Source organism: Globicephala melas, chromosome 3 (assembly GCF_963455315.2).
Source record: "Globicephala melas chromosome 3, mGloMel1.2, whole genome shotgun sequence".
Taxonomy (NCBI): domain Eukaryota; kingdom Metazoa; phylum Chordata; class Mammalia; order Artiodactyla; family Delphinidae; genus Globicephala; species Globicephala melas.
In genome coordinates this window covers 125,965,311-125,984,675 of record NC_083316.1, presented here as the reverse complement: position 1 = coordinate 125,984,675, position 19,365 = coordinate 125,965,311, and the positions used below count along the sequence as shown (strand labels likewise).

Sequence of the window (19,365 nt, the reverse complement as noted above, 5' to 3'; positions counted from 1 at the left end):
CATTATTTATAAATATATATCATTTAAGATTTTTAAAAGACATTTTATTTAAATTTGTATCCCCTTCATCCTCCATCTCTGATCCTCCTCTCTGTAGACACACTCTGGGGTATTTAATGCCTGCTTCTCCAAACTTTATATGCCAATGTGAGGGCCACAAGCTCTTTAGAGGGTTCAGTATTGAGTCAGAAATACATGTACGTGGCAGGAATTCAGATGGCACTAGGGCTTACAGAGAAAAGTCACAACGACCCACAACCCCAGCTGTCCCAATTCCCCTCCTCAAGGCACCCTCAGCGCCCACATCTCTGTATCCTTCCAGAGAGACTTATGCCGTACGCAAGCTGAAATACATCCTTTCAGAAAAGGACTATGCATACTGCTTTGCTCTTTGCTTTTTCACCAAACAGCATAATTTAGAGACGATTCCACACCAGCGGATACGTAACTGCCGCATTATTTTAACAGCTGTGTAATTTTCCATTGTGCAATGTACCGTAATTCTTTGAGCCCACACCCCCCTCCACAGCCATTTTTAAGTTGTGGTGCAGGGAAGGACATGAACTTGTCCTGGGAGAGCTTGTCCTTGGCTGACAGGGTGTGGGACCCCACCACAGAGTCAGCCCCAGGTCTTGGGCCCCCCTTTTTTTTCCCAGAAGCTCAGGGGGTAATTTGGAAGCTCTGGGCTCCTGGGAGCTCTGCCTTTGTTCTTGGTAAATGAGGTATGAAGAGATGTCAGTTTCTCAGCAGCCAGAACTGAGGGACCAATGTCATTCCCCCCTCCACCAGCTCTGCTGTCACCTCAGACCCGGAAGCAGAGCAGGGCCATTAGCACAGGGCCAGCACTGAGTAAACATCGATTGTGTGCCTCGTGGAATTCTCACAAGAAGGCTGCGAGTCCAGGGGTTTCATTCTCATTGTCCAGGCAAGGAAAGAGAGGCTCAGAAAGGGATAGCAATTTGGCCAAACTCACACAGCTAGCATAGTGGCAGAGATTTGAGCCACAGGTCTTTCCATGACACTGGCCTTCCCAGCAGGGAAACTGAAGGTTGCAGTGGGAAGGGGACCAAACTTTGACCAAAGCAGGAGTCTTTAGTCTTTAAGCCCAGGCATCTTTTGGGGATGCCTGATGTCAGTGACCCTTTGTTCATATGTATTTGTCAAGGCACCTGGCAACTGGCTTGTGCTCCGTGACTTTCGGAGAAACTGAAATGTTGGCTATTTGAGGGGTGAGAGGGAGGCTGGGGGTGGGAAGCCCCGTGTCCTGCGTAACCAGCTGCCTTGGCCCCTCCTACAGTCCGGCTCCACGACAGCATCTCCGAGGAGGGACACCATTACCTGATCTTTGACCTGTGAGTCTGGCCCCATCCTGGGATGTAGAGTGGGGATGGGGACAGCCTTGGCAGGGATGACCTCACTGGGTCTCTTGGCCTGAAGAGTCCACATGCCTCCTAGGTTGGGCTGAATTACCTCTTCTGATACAGAGTTTCCCAAAACACAGGCCTGCCACCTGAGCAGTGCAGGCTGGTTTTCCTGACACACCAACAAACACTTTTAACTTCCATCATCATATATTTAGTTTCGTTTCTATTTGTGGCCAGTGATGCTGGTCTTCCATTTCTAGTGGTGATATAAAGTTTCCTTTTGGAATAAATTTAAAGTTTTTAAAGCCAGTCAATTGAATGAAAAGCAAACATGAACTGAGAGGTCTCAGTGGCTCCCGGTCTCATGGGTAAAGGACAATACTTGAGACAATGGGGGAGTCTGTGCATGTCAGGGTGGGGGGATGTGCAGCGGGGCTATAGGAAATCTCTGTACCTACTGCTCAATTTTGATGTGAACCAAAAAATTCGTTCACAAAAAATTTCACCACGTTCACCAAAAATTTAGCTACCCCCTCCCCCAAAAACTAGTCTATTAAAAAACAAAAAAGCTCCAGTCATTGGGTTTCCAAGAGCCTAATGAGTCATAATGACGTGTTCTGAGTGTCTCACCCCCAGTTCTAACCTCAGCCTGGCTCTCCCCGAGGGTGGATGGGAGAGAGGTCAGTGGAAGGGTGGGCTGGAAGTCAGGAAGGGGGTTGTAGTGGGGAGCACCCCTGTGGCTTCTGGGGCCCCTCCCTTTGGGCCAGAGGTTCTGAGGTCCCTGGGCCCCACTCTTAGCTTCCTGGAGACTTTTCCAAAAGACGTGGCACCTGGGGCCTCTGTGGGTGAGTGACTCTGTGCCTGTCTCTGCAGCGTCACTGGCGGGGAGCTGTTTGAAGACATCGTGGCCCGGGAGTATTACAGTGAGGCAGATGCCAGGTGAGTGCCAGGTGCAGCCTGGCAATGGTGCCTGGGGGCAGGGCACTCCCTCCTGCTGGCTCCCCAGGGGAGGCCCGCCCTCACGCCCTGCCCCCTTCCTCTCTCTCTTCAGTCACTGTATCCAGCAGATCCTGGAGGCCGTGCTGCACTGCCACCAGATGGGGGTGGTACACCGGGACTTGAAGGTGAGCGACCCACCTGAGGGTGCGGCTCACCGGGAGCCTGCCCCTCCATCCCCTGCCCTTCCCTCCACCTGCAGAGCCAGGGGTACTATCAGAACCCCGTTAGCTTCCCTGAATTGGGCTGGGTGGGGAATATCTCCCCCACTCTTCAGATGAGGAAAGCGGGCTCAGGGAGGTGGAGCATCTGGGCTGGGGACCCAGGTTTCCCGATTCCCAGCCTCAGGTGCTTTGTGCCAGGTGAGAGGCAGCTAGGCCACCAAGGCTGGCTCTGGTGGAGTCCAAATCCCAGCTGGGCCACTTTCTAGCTGCACTGCCTCAGCTTCCTTATGGTGGGGGTTGTCATAGCAACCTCGTTACAGGGTTGCTGAGGATGTCAAAGGAGACAGCACAGTGCCTGGTACACAGACACGTTATCAGTCTTGCCTCTGGGCCTCTGAGGGGAGTGGTGAGGTAGGAAAACAGGCTTTGGGGCCCTCCACGTCCTCCCTCTTCCCACTTGAAGGAGACGGACTGGACTAAGCAGATGTGGAGTCTAAGCTTGGCCCCAGCTTCACAGCCTTGCCCCGTCAGCACATGCTTCACGGTGCTCCTCTGCTGGGCTTCAGGGCATCAGTGTGTGGTAGCTGCATAACACCACCCTCATTTTGCAGAGCAGGAAACTAAGGCCTAAAGAATCCAGGGGATTTGCCCGAGAACAGGCAGTTCAGTTGTGCCTGAGCTAGGGCTGGAGCCCTGGGCTTCTGACCCCAGATCCCATGCTCCCGGTGGGCTGGGACCAAAACGCCACTCACTGCACCTCCTGCTTCTGCAGGTTGCCTAACCCTTCTAGGTGACTCTGCCAGGTGACCATCAAACCTCTGCTTTTTGACTTTCAGTGACTATGAACTCACTTCTTATGGGGTAGCCCCTTGAACTACTAGGAAATGCTCCTTCAATCTTTCCCACTGTGGGGCTTCACCTGTGAACCCCAGGTCTACACTTTGGGGCCACACAGAGGTCAGGCCTCCAGCTCAGAGCACCCTGGAGGCACGTGAGTGGCTTTGTAGCAGCTCCTCAGGCTTCTGTGGGCTGTTCTCCTCCATTCCCCCCTAGGATGGGATTTCCAGGCCTTCCTCATCCCGGGTACCCTCTCTGGGCATCCTGCAGTCAGTCCAGGTCCCTCTTTGGGTGCAGTGCTCTGACCAGAACCCCTGCTCACCTCTGACTGTCACGAGCCATCTGTGGCTCTGCACCTGAGCCCAGGTGAGCTCCCAGTGTCTCAGTCTAGACCCGCAGGCAAGTGTGCACGCAGAGAGTCTCTGGTCAGACTGCAGGGCAGGTTTCCCCGAGGGCCTGTTCCCATTATAACCATAGCCCCTGCACGAGAGGAGGGACAGGGAGAGGCAGCACAAATTTAGGCCATTCCGGATAGATTAATTAGTGGCGCATTCATCAAATCAGGGCAGGACAGCTACTGAGACCCAGGACGTGTTGGGAACACTGTCCCCAGAGGACCAAAGAGGCCTTAACGAGGGGCAGAAGGAGCTATACTTGTTTGCCTCCTGCCTAGTTTGGGGCAGTGAAAGGTCAGGTGTGGGACTCCTCGGAAGTCCCAGTAGGGAAGGGGGTCTGAAGAAACTAGCTGTCTCCAGGGACTCGGAGCCCCCGCTCTTCCTCCCCAAACAAAAAATATGAGTACCGATACTTATCAAGCATTTGTAGTCCACTGCGAAGTGCTTTACAGGGACTATCGTAGTTAATCCATATGCCACCCCACGAGGTAAGCATTATCCCCACTTTTTGGAGAGGAGACTCAAGCTCAGAGAGGTGAAAGAATTTGCCTAAGTTCCACAGCATAGAAGTGGCAGCACTGGGAACAGAAGCTAGGGCTTTCTAACCGAAAAGTTCCTACTTTTAATACTTCTCTGCCCTGAGGAGGGGGATTTCCTGTCTTCCAGACCCAGCAGAAGATGACAGCCTTCATGCCCCACAGGCCAGGTGGCACATAGGAGGCCCCACATCTCTCAGCCTAGAGTGGTTCAGAGCACGGCTCTGGAGCCAGACTATGCCTCGATCTGGTTCTATCGGTTACTAGCTGTGTGATCTCAGTCAAGTCACTTAACCTCTCTGAACCTCAGTTTCCTCATCTTTATACATGTGATAAATACTTAAGTGCCTGCTATGTGCCGCCCACTGTTTTAGGTGCTGGTGATACATTGGTGGACAGAACACATAAGAAACTCATATTGTACAGAGGTGACGGATAATGAACAAGCACATAGACAGATGGGAAAACACATTAGAAATTGTGATGAGATCTATGAAGGTAACAACAAGGAGCTAAGACAGAAGATACCTGGGGACTCCTCCTTTAGATAGAGTAGTCATGGAGGGCTTCTTGGAGGGGGTGACGTGAAGGTGAGAGCTGGATGATGAGAAGGAGCCAAACCTGTGACGCACGGAGGGAGAGCAAATCAGGCAGGGGGAGCAGGAAGTGCAAAGGCCCTGAGGTGGGAACAAGCGTGGCTGTTTCAGGGGATGTAAGAAGGCCACTGTGGATAATGGAGATAATAATGCTTACCCCAAAGGGTTGTTGAGATAATAAATGGAATGATGTATGCAAAACCCTGAGCCCAGGGGCTGGCACATAGTGGAAGCACAATAAATTTTGCTTCTTTTTCCTTATTGTGGTGATGGCTGTTTCCCCGCTGCCCCACCCCCACCTCAGCCCCAGAACCAAACTCTGAGGGAAGGGGAAGGAGGGGTTGGCAGGTTGAAGAAGGGTCTTCCTATTGCAGAAGGTGGAGGGCTACAGTGGGGTAGTCCCCTCTCTGGGAAGCTCAGGGTTCTGTGTTTGGGGCTGGGGGTGGGGGGTGGGCGGTGTGCCTCTGGGTCGCTCAGCTGCTCCTCCTGTAAGCCCAGAGCTGCAGAGGTGAGGTTCTGAATCTGTTCACTGTCCTCTGGCTTTTTCCTCTCCCCCTTTCCCTGTTTTCTCTGGTCCTGGGAAGCCGGAGAATCTGTTGCTTGCCTCCAAGCTCAAGGGCGCTGCAGTGAAGCTGGCGGACTTTGGCCTGGCCATAGAGGTGGAGGGGGAACAGCAGGCATGGTTTGGTGAGTAGGGGCAGGGGATGTCAGGGGTATTGGGGGCCAGCCTTGAGTTGACACGTCAGCCGCTAGGAAGCCTCTGCCCCAGCAGAGGAGGTGGCTATTGCCCCATCTGGGGCTCAGGGAGCAGAGCCCCCCTCCCTGCAGCTTCTGAGTCAGTGGGGGTCACCCACCCTAGCTCCCTGGGGGCCTGATGCAGGGACATGGTTGTCATTAAAACAGTATGTGAAAAAAAAAAACAAAAAAACAGTATGTGACTTCTTCACACGCACATCCGGCACTGTTGGCTAGGGGCTTCCGTGAGTTCCCCTAACAGCCTGGGGGCTAGATTATTATCCTGATTTTACAGATGAGGAACAGAGGCTAAGAAACTAAGAAAAGTTGTCAAGGGAGATGAAAAGGGGTAGAGCCAGGATTTAAGCTCAGACGATCCAGTGTGCTCTGAGATTTTGGCATAATTGAGTCCTTTCAGCTATCTGGGGTTACTTTTTAGTGGGCAATGTTGATCAGTGGTTAAGAGCCAGAGCTCTGGGTTCAAATCCTGACTCTGTTACTTACAAGGTATATGATTTTGGGTGAGTCATTTCACCTCCCTGAGCCTTTGTTTCTTTATCTATAAAATGGGGATAATAATAGTATGTTCCTTGGGGTGGTGTGAGGATTAAATGAGATCAGGCGTAGAAAGTTCTCAGCCCTGCTGAGCACACACACTCATTAAATAGGAATTATTCTCACAATGACTCGTTAAAGCATTTTGGGTGTCCATGATTTCAACGAATCCTCCCAACAGTGCTGGGAGGTGTTTAAGATAGGAATCCCTAATCCGTTATTCATGGATGAGGAAACTGAGGCTCAAAAGAAAAAGAGACCTACTTAAGTGACTTAGGGCAAAGCCAATGTTGGGGACAGGCCTTCTGCTATCCCAGGACCAGCTCCTGGAAGGGGTGGGGAGTGCATGAGGGTTCAGCTCAGCCTGGACCTGACAGGCAAGGACATTTCACCTCTAGAGCCACCAGCAATTGATTGGTAGTGGTTGCCAGGAGCGTTGTGCTAGACGTTTGTGACTCTGAGGCAGGACCCTGGGATGGATCAATGACTCTGCCGTGAGGCTCTCGGTGCTGGGGGTGCGTGGTGACAGGTATACTCCGTCCTCGTCCACCTTGGTCTAGAGTCGTTGGTATCTTACCAGGCCAGGGCTCCCAGCCTTTGGCCGGCTCTGGGGGCAGGGGCCATTTTCCCCATCTCCAGGGCAACCTCATCCCTCTTCCAGCAGGATCTTGTTCCGGGTTACTTACTTGCCAACCTCTCTGTGTATGTCTGCCTGTCTGTGTGTCTGGGGAGCAGGGTTCGCAGGAACACCCGGATACCTCTCCCCAGAAGTGCTGCGGAAGGACCCGTACGGGAAGCCTGTGGATCTGTGGGCCTGTGGTGAGTCCATCCAAAGGCCCCTTAGTCCTCCTGGCTGCCTGACCCTCTGGTGCCCTGTCTCTCCTTTCCCATCGTTCTCCTCCCCACCGCCCGCCCCCATCACTACTCCTCATGAGGCTGAAGGTCTACTGGTTCTCTCCTCAGGGGTCATCCTGTACATCCTGCTGGTTGGGTATCCCCCGTTCTGGGATGAGGACCAGCACCGCCTGTACCAGCAGATCAAAGCTGGCGCCTATGATGTGAGTGTTGCTCCTGTCTCCAGCCTCCCTGTCATCCCCTGGGCCCCATCCAGTGAGAGCCAATGTCCAGTGAGGCCAGAGACCCGAGGATGACCCTGTCCCAACCTCCCAGCCCATTTAGGCCTCCTGCCACTCTCTAGCTACGGGGTGGGGATGGGGTGAACAGCAGGTGGACCTGAGGGCTGACTGGGGCCAGGCCATGAGCTGGCAGTGCCTAATGACTTGGGCATCTAAGGGATGGGATTTAGTCCATGGGGCCCCAGAGAGCAGAAGCAGCACCAACGTGGTGTGAGAGGTCAGGGGGCAGGCCCCAGGAGCCAGGTTCTCTCTCTATGTATAGATAGATACATACATACATACATATATAGATATATGTACACACACATACACACATATTATATATTGTATATACAAATAGTAATAATAACTAACACATATAGCAGTCTTCTAAATGCTTTCTATATATTACTCCAGTTAATCCTCACACCAGTCATGACACAGGTACTATTGTTACCCCCATTTTACGGATAGGGAAACTGAGGCACAAAGAGGTTAAATAAATGCCCAGACCACTTAGCTAAGAAACGGTAGAGCTGGGATTTAAACCCGGGCAGTCTGGCTCTAGTGTCCATGCTTCTAACAACCCAGCTGTACTGCTTTTCTGCATGGCTGATGTCTATTGAGCTATATGCTACGTGTTCTATATCGTATTCAATCCTCACAACATCTCTCGGGGTCACATGACTTGCCCAAGCTCACACAGCCCAGGAGGCAGAGCCAGGACTTGAACCCAAACTTCTGATTTTGAAGTCTGGGCTCTAACCACTGTCTGGCTGCTTTGCACAGAAGGCACAGCTCCAGAAGGGCAGAGGGAGGCCTCCTTTCCCCGGCCGTTGTTCTGATCTGTCCTGGGGTCAGGGGACCCTGCGCCATTTCCTGGTTGTGGACGCCCGAGTAGAAGGACACTAGGACCCCTGCCTGCTCCCCTGCCAGTCAGGGGCTGGGGGATCGCAGGGGTGGCCTGGGGTAGGCTGGGCAAACCTGGCCCCTCTGCCCCTTCCAGTTCCCGTCACCAGAATGGGACACCGTCACCCCGGAAGCCAAGGATCTGATCAACAAGATGCTGACCATCAACCCATCCAAACGCATCACGGCCGCCGAGGCCCTCAAGCACCCCTGGATCTCGGTGAGCTTCCTCAGCAAGGCCCCTCCTGGGAGCCCCTCCAGACCTCAGGAATAAGGCCCCTGTGAAGGCCTGGCCCCTGCCTCTGTGCCTGAGGGCCCAGCACGGGGCCGACGGAGCTTAATCCAAGAGACACCGGCCCCACTGTTGTTCTCAGGGGCAGAATGGCAAGTGGGAGGTCTTTTGGGTTGGCACAATGACTGGGGGTGTTACTGGCTTTGAATGTCCATTGCCAGGATTTTTTTTTTTTTTTTTTTTTTTTTTTTGCGGTACGCGGGCCTCTTACTGCTGTGGCCTCTCCCGTGGCGGAGCAAAGGCTCCGGACGCGCAGGCTCAGCGGCCATGGCTCACGGGCCCAGCCGCTCCGCGGCACGTGGGACCCTCCGGGACCGGGGCACAAACCCGCGTCCCCTGCATCGGCAGGCGGACTCTCAACCACTGCGCCACCAGGGAAGCCCCGCCAGGATGTTTATACCATCCCCTAGAACAAAAAAATCATCCCCCCAAGATGGCAACCACATCCATAGGATACTCTGGAGGGGGAGGGAGGGCTTGCCTTCCGCTCACAGACCTCTCCCCCACTCCCTTCAGCACCGGTCCACCGTGGCCTCCTGCATGCACAGACAGGAGACCGTGGACTGCCTGAAGAAGTTCAACGCCAGGAGAAAACTGAAGGTAACAGCAGGTCCTCACCCTCCATGCCCCCCGGCTGTGGGAGTAGCTTGGCCTGGGTCTCTGCAGTGGCCAAGAGACCCGCTCACTAGTTCTTTCCTTTGTTGAGTCAACAAGTGTTATTGAACGCCGGCTGCCTGGGCTGGGCAGTGAGCAGCGGTGAGGACAGACGAGTGATGGAGACGTTATGGGGCAGTGGTGAGTGCTGTGACCACATGCCCTGAGGCTGTGGGAGTGCATAGCAGGGCCATGGAGCAGGCCATGGGAAGGATCCCAGAAGCCTTCCTGGGCAAGTGTCATTTCAGCTGAGATCCCGAAGGATAAGCAGGTATTAACAGTATAGAGACAGATTGGGCAGATGTTCCAGACACAGAGAAAGGCCTGTGCAGAAGTCTGGAGGCGTGAGCATGACCCCTTAGGGGGACTGCAAGTGCTTCGGCGTGGCTGGGAGAGGTTTCCGGGGGTGACATGGGACTGGGCAGGAGACCGTGGTGGGGGTGAGAGACCCAGCTGCCAGGCACTGGAGAGGAGTGGCCGAGGGACTAGACAGGGGCTGTGGCTCCAAGGAGGCCACATTGTGGCCCAGGTGGGCCCTAAGCTGCCAGCCTCTCAGCAGGTCTGTGTGTTCTCAGGGCCGTGACACCTCCTGGCCTAGACCTTGCCAGGGACCCCGTGAGCAGGTAGGAAGGGCAACCAAGAGGTCCCCAGCTGGTCGGGACAGAAAAGCCATCCACATGCTGAGTGACAGATGCTGAGGCCCTGGCTGCTTCGGAACTTCCTCACCAACTGCTCCCAGGCCTGGCGTGGTGGCTCAGGACGGGGACAGGGGCCAACGGGGTGCTGGCCAGCATGATGCCAGGAGAATTGCGTCTCACCCCCAACCCCGCAGTGAGAGCTGTCGCAGAAGAAGTCTCAAAATGTCAGAGTCAGGGAGTCTTAAAATCATGGACTGTCAGACCCAGAGAGTGTTCAAATCAGACAGCAACTAGAACCAGGAGGGCCACTGGTCCCCAGCCCCTCCATTGACAGAGTAGGGTTTTTCCTCATTAACCCAGGAGCCACAGAGGGGCGAGCTAGTACTGGAGTGAGGAGCTGAGTGCCCTAGGCAGAGGGTGGAGAGAGGGGGGGGACCAAGGGGTGCAGAGTCTACTGTCCTTGCCCTGTCAGGAAACTTCCTTGGCCTTTAGGAGCCCCACGGACAGGTGTCCCGGACACAGCCACCAGCTCTGGCCAGGCCGGTGGAATCTATTAATATCTACTCCTAGGATGGCCGTGTACCCAGAGCAGTGCCAGCTAAGGCCTAGCTCACCCCTGCCTCACCCTTCTCCAGGGAGTTGGGGGTGGTCTCGGGGCTGTGGGGTGAGAGAAACGGAGGAATGGACGGCAAGGGGCAGAAGGCTTTGGCTTTGTGTCTGAATGGAGCACCTGCCTCTCCTTCCCCACTCCCCTCCCATCTCTCTGTCTCTCCTCTCTGCCCTCACCTCCGGCCTCCTCTCCCCCAAACCCCCTCCTCTTATCTGTTGCAGGGAGCTATCCTCACCACTATGCTGGCCACCAGGAACTTCTCCGGTAGGTGCTAGGACCTCAGATTTCCAAATACATCCTGCAGGAGGTAGGGGCATTGCCGTATGGGGTATCTGGTGCCCTCAGGCCAGAGGGCCTGGGGAGAGGGGGGCTGTAGGGGACCCCGTGACTGGGGACTTAGCTCACCTGATGCAAACCTGCAGAAGTAAAGGTCAAAGGTCATCAAGCCAAGGGCCCACCAGGAAGGGTTAGAGGTTAAGTCTGGCTCCCCCACCTCACGGCAGTGCTGGGGTTCTCAGGCTGGGCCGGCCAGAGGGGAGGGCCTCACAGATGTCAGGGTCCAGGTCCAGGAGGGACTGGCCCAGGCCCAGGGAGTAGCAGTATTCCTGTTCCCCACAGTTATGAAGCAGCGCCCTGCTTTCACTCACGTGGTCTTTGTGACAAGGTGATCGCCATCCCTGTTTTCTGAGTGAGGAAACAGAGGATCAGGAAGGTACACTCTGACTTGCCCCAGGTCACACTGTTAGAGGGAGGCCTTCAGTGCAGTTGTGACCAGACCCAGAGCAAGTGCCTTACCAGGCTGGGTCACCAAGGAGTCCAGGGTAGGAGGCTTTGGCCTCGGCCTGGGCTGGTTCAGGCGGGAAATGCCCAGTGACCTGTGGCATGTGGCCCCGAAGACAGGAGGGGAGGGGATTAGCATCAGGGCTTAGCAAGAAGCTCCCCTGGGCATGTTAGAGAGTGCCACGGCCAGCGTCCGCCAGAGGCTGCTCTCTGGGGAGCCCGGGGCGGCGGATGGGGCAGTTGAGCAGATACAGCAAGGCTCACCCGAGGGACCCTCTGGTTGGGGCAGCTAGAGCTGCTGCGGCACGTGGCTGGCTCCACCGCAAGGGGTCGGCTCTGGGAAGCTACAGCCCTGGCATTGCTGAGAGGGTCCACCTGCACATTTAACCAGCTGGGAGAATGAGACCCAGGGCTGGGAAGACCCTGCAACTTCAGATTCGGGCTTTCCCTACCACACCGGACTGCCTTCCCACGCTCTCCCCAGACAAGGATCCTGCAGTTCCTTAAACTGAAAGCTGAGCCACCCAGGCAGTCAGAGTCTTTTTTTAACAACTGAAGTGCCCCTAGGGCACTCTAGAGCTCACAAAACGGAGCCCATGGCTTAGTCTCTCTCTCTCCCTCTCTCTCTCTCTCTCTCTCTCTCTCTCTGTCTCTCTCTCTGTCTCTCTCTCTGTCTCTCTCTGTCTCTCTCTGTCTCTCTGTCTGTCTGTCTCTCTCTCTCTCTCTCTCTCTCTCTCTCTCTCTCTCTCGATGTGCTTGGGGGCACCAGTGGTGTTTAACAAATTTTTTCTGGCAAGAGTTTCCAGCACTTAAAAACCAGGAGATTTCATAGCAAATCCCAGATTACTGACTTCTCTTGAAAATCAGAATATGTGGCTTCACGGGACCCACAGTCCCGTAATAGTGGGCTGGAGCTGAGAGGGGCCTCCTTGGAGGCTTGGGGGGCAAGTCCTCTCCCTGCTGCTGTGCATCCTGGTCTAGCTCACAAAGCCCACGATGATGGCTGGCCGTTCGTCTCGGCTTTGGGATCCAGAGGTACTCCCCCAACCCCACCCCTGCCTGGCTTTGCAAGAGGGAAATTTTGCAAGAGGGAAAAGTTGCATGAGAGCCTGAGAGGGGTCATGGGTGGAAATGTGAGGATGACTGGGGAGCTGGAGCAGCCGTAAGCCCCAACCCTCCAAGCCTCTGGGGCATCAATGTCCAGTACCACCCCTCCTCCCCAGCTCGCTCTCTCCAGGCCACCAGGAAAAGGACTTACAGTGGCTACCGTTTACTGAGCATCTACTGCATACCCGTCAAGTGCTGTGCTAAGCACTTTATAGATACTGTCTGCTTTAACTTAAGGCCATTTGCTTGAGGTTTGAAGCAGCCAGGTGTCAGGCTGCGCAGGGCTGGTCATCGATCCCACTTCCTGACTGATGCCCTCTCCAGGGGCTCTGACCAAGAGGTGAGAAGGAAGGGAATGGGAAATGACAGGTGGGGCCTCTCTGAGAGCTGTTGCTCTGCTTTTCCCAGCCACCAGGGACACAGCCAGCCCCAGTGTGGGGCTCTGGTGTTTGAGGGTAGGGAGGCCTCTGCAGGGGATGGGTGCTCTGGTAGGGGTGGGCCCCAGAGCGGGGGCATCTGCTTCTTATCACCAGCAAAATGCAGCTTCGCAGCTGTCCAGAGTGAGTAGGCAGGGCTGACACATGACCTCCGCGGCAGCATGGGGCTAAAATTAGAGCCGGCCGGGGCGGGGAGGGAGCGTCCAGCCCCGGGCTGGGCAGCCGGGCCTCCAGGTTGGCCACTACTAGCACGGGTGGTGACCAGGATCTGGAGGGAATCCCCAGACTGAAACAGCAATCCCACGGTCCTGGGACACATCGGGCACCTCCCTCAACCCATGGAGCCAGAGGGTCACACTTGAGACTGCTGAGAACCCAGGCCCACTCCCACCCAGCGGGCCACCGGCAGACCCAGGGCCGCCCAGGAAGGAAGAGGAGGGAGGGGAGGAGGTCTCCCCACGTCGCTGCTCCGGCTCTGTGCCCTCCGCTGCCCGTGGATGTTGCTCTTCCTCGCCCTGTGGGCCCTGGTGCCCTGCCTGGTGTTGGTAACCCTCTACTTTTTCTCCTCTGCAGGCGGGAAGAGTGGAGGAAACAAGAAGAACGATGGTGTGAAGGTAAGTCCCGGCCAGCACGGCAGGGTCTGCCTCTGACAGCGTTTCCGCCCACAGGGCCCGGCTTGCAGGGCTGGGACAAGAGGCCAGGCCTTGCCGATGGTGTTCTGGGCAGATGTGCTCACCCGTGCAGCCTGGCATCCCCAGACCCGGACCTGGGCTACGGTGCCCACCCTCCCACCAGGATTGGCGGGGGGCAGGCGGGGGAGGGGAGGGTTGAAAGAGGGTGGGAGAGGCAGGTGGCCTGGAGTTGGGGTGGGCATGAGGGCCGGTCAAAGGAGATTTCTGCGGTTCTGGAGGACTGGTGAGTGAGTGGGTGCAAAGAAGGGACAGAGATGTCATGAGGGGTGACCTCCTCCTTCCCGAGTGTAGGCTGGCTGGAATGGGCCCCTGACCCAGTGCACGCCCCAGTCCAGCCTACAAAGCCTGCAGGGGATGGACAGCCAATCCTCTCGGCTTTGACACCCAGAGGTACCCAGCCCCATCAAGGCCTGAGGTTCAGTGCTAAGAATCCCCTCCTCTGCCCGGCCCAGGCCTGCCCTGTCCCCACCCCTGACGCCCGAGCTGCTTTCCTCCACACCCCACCGACCCCTCCCTCCCTCCTCTCTCTTCTCCCTCTGCTCTCTGGGGCCTCGTCCCCTACTTTCTGCCTGGTCCCCTACTCTCTGCAGCTCCCTCCTCCCCTGCCACTGGCTCGCCTTGCGGACTCTCCTCTCTCGAGACCCTGCCTTTTTCTGGGCTCAGAGCCCTGCCTGGCCAGGGCCCCAGGGCTGGGCTCTGCCCAGGACGCTGGAAGGTGTGGGATGCTTTCCAAACACAGCCACCCAGGTGGGCTGGTGGCTTCACGGCTTGGTTTGTAGTGGCATTTAGGGTCTCAGGCCCCTGGCTTTGGTCTGCCGGTGGGGGGGTGGTATGGGAGGGGATCTGGGCTGTCTGCCTGAGGCCAGGATATGGCCCTCCTCTCTGCCCTTGGCCCTCTGGGGGCTTGAGTTTCCCCATAGGTACAGTGGGAGGGGGGAGGGCTGTGAACTCCATGATTTCCACTTTAAAAACAAACAAACAAGAAAAAATCATTTTCCCTTCTCATCTTGGGTGCTTGAGGAATATGTAATTATTTGGTTATCAGTCAAAGCCAGTGGTTTACAAATGGAACTCCTTGGAGCCCAAAGGTTCTGGGGAGGTACCTCTGGCAGCAGATGGGGAGGGATTGGAAGGGGGAGGCCAAGCAGAGAGGATTGGGGGCTTCTCACACCCACTTCAGCCTGAACAGCTCCATGGACCAGCCATCGCAGTGGTTGAGAGAGCCTGGGTGAGCTTTCAGCCCATTATTTGAATCTCCTGAGCCTGTGTTTCCTCATTCAAGCAACGGGTGAGCCGGGTTTCCCCAGGGCTGTCTGTGAGGATGAACTAAGATACTGTGCATTGAGGACTTAGCATGGTGCTGGCGTGCGATACATGCTTATGAGATGCTAGTCAGTAGTAGTATCTTTTCTGCTTTATGTGTTGGACTTTCGGGTAAGATTTCTCTTGAAGTTTGCTCGAGAAAATACTTGGAAAACACAGATCTAAAGCCAGCCCAGTTTATGCAGTTGACACACATCCATCCCCAGTGCTGTAATGGAATCCAGAATTGAGTTTTGGCTTACCTGCTGTTTTGGGTTACCCATGAGTCACCCCCCTCCCCTCCCAATTTGTAAGGGTGATGGAGGGATGTGCAACTTGCGGGGGAGGGGGGTAGGCTTGGAGCAGCTGGGGCTCAATCTGGCCCTAGTGTGTAGACACTGGGGGTACTGGGTCCCCTGGGGAGAATCATATTTGGGGGATATGGGGCAGAGGTCACAGGCGCTAGTGGGCTGGGGCCCAGGTAGGTGGAGGAGGAGGGGCTGCGGGAGGGCTGCCGCCGTCTGCTTGGCGCTCGGGTGTAGCCCTGGCAAAGCCCTGGTCAGGGCCTCCCTCAGGCTGGGTCGTGGGACGAAGCTCTTGTCTGGCTCCTCTCTGGGCAAGGCCAGGAGGCGGAGGCTGTCTGAGGGCAAGGGCATCTCGTAGCGTGGCGGGGCTCTGGCTGGTCACTGCAGGGCCTTCCAGTGGGCACAGCTGAAGAAACTGCTGCTGCTTCCTGTAGGACAGGACAGACCCTGAGTGACTTCTCAGAGTGGCCTGGGTGTGGAGGAAGAGACACTCAAAGGCTATTCCTGGCCCGACCCTTTCTCTGCAGCTCAACCTCCTCCCCTTCCTTGGGATGGAGGAGCGGGGACATCCAGCCGGAAGACGGGAGTAACCCAGGGGGATTTGCCCAGGATTTGGGGAGCCCGGCCTGCAAGAGGAGGGAGGTCCATTCATGTTTTTACTATGACTGAAACTAGACCTCAAGTCAAGAAGCCAGGGGTTTGAGCCTGGGCCCCACTGTTCCCTCCCTTGGGGACCTGGGCCATCAGTTCCGTCATCTGTGCAAGAGGAGAAGCGCTGTGTTCAGGGAGGCTGGTGAGAGGCTCCCGCCTGGGTGGGCCTGGTGGAGTCGCACCGTGATGCTCCCGTAGCCAACATGTGCTCGGCCAAAGCAGGAACTACAACTTGGTCCCTAGAGACAGACCACTGATTCCACCTGGGGCTTGACTGAAGAAGCAGTGATCGGTTCCAACGCTGGAGGAAAAACTGGCGGGTTGGAGTTCAAGATATGACACAATACTGTACCGTATGGGCTTTTAAGGGCTTTTCAAGGCTAACTTTGACCATCCTCTGTTTCTACCGTCCCTGCCCACCTTAGAACCATGCTCTTCACGTGGTTCTAAGAGATGTGACTCTCCTTTTGGTGACAGTTCACTTTCTAAATGAAACTAACACGCTGGTCGGTGTAGGGTTCTTATTAGTATCATCATCATTTTGTGATTCAGGAAAATCGAGTCTTTCTATTACCAAGAAGCGATGCCCCCGGTCCCAGCCACTCCTAGGCCTCTACTTTCATGAAGAGGGGCTGACCGCTCCCACCCCTCAACCCCACTCACTGCCCCCTGTTGGTGTCCCATCCGTGCGTCCTGACCCCTCTCCCCCATGTCCCATCCTGTCACTGTGCGTCCGAATTTGATGCAGTCTCTGCTCTGTGTTGCCTCCTCGTGTCCCGCCTGGAAACTCCTGGCCCTCACGCTGCTCCTCAGGTTTCCGCTGACAGCCGAGCTGTGTGGGCCTGTCCCCTCCAACACACACTGTGCCTGGCCCGGCTCCAGCCAGGAGTGAGGCCAACGCTAGGAGGACAGGGCAGGGAAGGAGGGGCTGGCTGCAGGCTGCTGCCTTGCCGGAGTCACACTGCCCGGGCCAGCTGGGGCAGAGGCAGGGGCTGTGAGCACTTACACTGGAAATGCCCAGTGAGCCACCTCCATGCAGAGGCCCTGGATGGAGAGGACAGGATAGGATCTAAGGCTCCTGGCGCTCAGAGGCTCCTGGATCTTGGAGTCAGAAAGCCCAGACTTAGACCTGAGGACACTTGGAGAATATCCAGTGCCTCCTACTGGCAAAGGCCTGCCCGGAGGCATCTCAGGTCTCCCCTCTGCTCCCCACACAGAGCAGCAAGGGGAGAGCCTCCTGGCCTCTCAGATGTAAGTGCTTCCAGGATAAGCCTTTGAAGAGCCGTCAGGCTGTGGGTACCTGGACAGAGGAGAGGGCCTGCACTGGGGGTTCCAGCCTCTTCTTTGCTAGTAGCTAGCTGAGCGACCTTGGGTGGATCGCTGCCCGTCTCTGGACCCCAGGTTCTTGTCTGCTCAATGCAGGTGTCGGTCTTGGCCTGTAACCTTCTATGAGTGTGAGTCTTTAAGACTCCAGGCTTAGAGCTGAAAGAAGGAGAAGACAGTCTACATGTTCCTCTCTCCTTCCCTTGGTTCCACAGTTGATTATACAGGGGAAATGACAAATCCCCCCAAAGCTAGAATAGGCTGAATGGCAAGGCCCAAAGACTCGAATTCTGGGCTCAGCTGTGCGTCTGCCTTTGCCGCAGTCTCTCTATCAGCATAAAGGAGCCGAATAGGCCAGTCACTGGGAAGCTGTGGGCACAACCAGGACTTCTGAGGCCACTTAGAGGAGTGGTTCCCACACCTGTCTCTGCTTTGGAATCACCTGGGGATAGTGTTTAAAATAAAGACGCCCAGGCCCCAGCCCAGACCTAGTTATCAGACTCCTTACAGGGGGTCTGGTTATGTATATTTTGGACAAGTTTCCTGAGTGACTGTGACACTCAACCAAACTAGGAGTGGGGTCTTTCCAGCAGAGACACAGGAGGAGTCTAGGAGGAGACATTGGGCCTCATCTCCAGACCCGAGCACCTTGTTGTCCTTCAAGAGCTTAGGATTCTGGAGGCCTTAGGCGCCGGGTATCTGAGACCCAGGATTTGCCTCCTCCATCTGAACTTGGCATAGGGCGAGCCCTGATCCAAGAGAGGCTTAGCCCGCAGCTCGATGGTTGGATTGTTGAGACCCAGGCAGCTGTGCACGAGGCCCCAGAACGCTAGGCTGAGAGAGGCCTGGCCCTGCCAGGTCAGCTGCTGCTGGTGGCCCTGACTCCTTGTCCCAATGCCATTGCCGGCAAGGGACCACAGAGGATGACCCCGAGGCCCATCCTCCTTCCACCCCTCCCCTGTCGTTCGTTCCTCTGCTCCCTGCCGTTTTCACGCTGTGTCTTTTCCTGTCCCATCTCTTCTCCTTGTTTTTCCAGAAAAGAAAGTCCAGTTCCAGCGTTCAGTTAATGGTGAGTGTCTGCCGTCTCCCAAACGCCGGTAAATCCTGGGCCTCGAACCCTCGCTCCTGCCTCGCTCCTGCAGGCTACACTGGGAACCCGGGCGGGGAGAGGGTGCTCAGGGTGTGCTTGGTACGTGTGCCTCGTGTGACAATATGTGTGTTGTGTGTGCGTGTTGTTGGCGTGTTTCTGTTGACACCTCCAACTCCATGACCCAGGCCAGCAGCCTGCTGGTAGACCTGAGAACTCCCTCAGCTGTGAAGGTTGACTTGAAGCCCATCCCACATCCAGCCCGTGGCTTCTCGCTTCGCCTTGCCCTCTGCTCTGGAGCTCAGCTCAGGACTTGGTTTGTGTCAGTTGTGGCCACTGGGGGGCTTGGTTTGGCCGAAGTAGCGGGCGCCGTAGAGGCCCTTCTTGAGCTTCTGTGAGGCTACCCAGGGCCTGCCGGTGGCAGAGGAGCCACCAGCCCTTGCCACCGTCTAGGGGTTCCTGCGGTGGCATGGTGGCCCACGTCCCTCTTCTTCTGATTCCATTGCTGTCTCCCTCAGTTGTGTGGTTTTTCTCCCCCTGGAAAGCCCAGCCTCTGTCACACTGGGCCTCCTCCCGTCTCTCTCTTCCTCTCCTGCCAGTGTGTGTACTCCTTCCCCGTCCTGTGGCCACCATGTGCCTCTCTGCCCTCCACACCCCCTCTCTGCTCCCTCAAGCAGACAGGGCTCAGGACCCCCTTCCAGAAAGGCCAGGGCTCTCCACACATCCACCCCTTCATTTACAGCCCCGTCCCCGCCACCAGCCACCAGCCACCTGATTAGTTGGGCCCGTCCCCTCCTTAGGCTTGGAAGTCTGACAGGGTTTTCAGTGCAGCATCTGGATGGCAGAGCCCATGAGGCTTACGGCAACGGGGCCGCAGCATCAGGCAGACCACACCTCTTCCCGCTTGGCAAGCGGGCCTCACCACCTCCCGTGTTCTCTTTGGCAGGAATCTTCAGAGAGCACCAACACCACCATTGAGGATGAAGACACCAAAGGTAGGAGGGGTCTTGCCTTCAGCATCTGGGCCCCCGGGCCTCCTGGCAGGCCCCCTTCACCGACAGCCTCCGGCCTGAAGGGACCGCAAGGCCAGCTTTGTGTCCTGTTCATCTACAGAGAGCCTCGCTTTGGCTCCTTATAGGCTGGGTACACAGCGGGGTGCCATTTCCCTGTGTGAGGTGCCTGGATGGACTTTCCTCATGGTAGCAGTTATGTGTTGACTTTAACACGTATTAGAAAAAATTAACATAGTCAAGTCATAAATGTATCGTAGTGGTATACGTTTTCC

The 19,365-nt window shown here is 56.0% G+C and overlaps 1 protein-coding gene across 3 annotated transcripts in view; it reads left to right on the top strand.

The window, feature by feature from the left end:
- The window catches only part of CAMK2A (calcium/calmodulin dependent protein kinase II alpha), a 65,639-nt gene that overhangs the window by 29,938 nt on the left and 16,336 nt on the right, over nt 1-19,365 (top strand). For 2 of the 3 annotated variants that reach the window (XM_030834080.2, XM_060296441.1), the window contains exons 4-14: nt 1,298-1,352; nt 2,238-2,303; nt 2,416-2,488; nt 5,473-5,575; nt 6,914-6,997; nt 7,142-7,236; nt 8,300-8,422; nt 9,011-9,094; nt 10,618-10,660; nt 13,294-13,334; nt 19,027-19,075. In XM_030834080.2, coding sequence (XP_030689940.1) covers nt 1,298-1,352; nt 2,238-2,303; nt 2,416-2,488; nt 5,473-5,575; nt 6,914-6,997; nt 7,142-7,236; nt 8,300-8,422; nt 9,011-9,094; nt 10,618-10,660; nt 13,294-13,334; nt 19,027-19,075 — 816 coding nt within the window. Of the gene's footprint in view, nt 1-1,297; nt 1,353-2,237; nt 2,304-2,415; nt 2,489-5,472; nt 5,576-6,913; nt 6,998-7,141; nt 7,237-8,299; nt 8,423-9,010; nt 9,095-10,617; nt 10,661-13,293; nt 13,335-18,029; nt 18,063-19,026; nt 19,076-19,365 lie in introns of all 3 variants that reach the window. The other variant, XM_030834079.2, reaches the window with a different exon arrangement.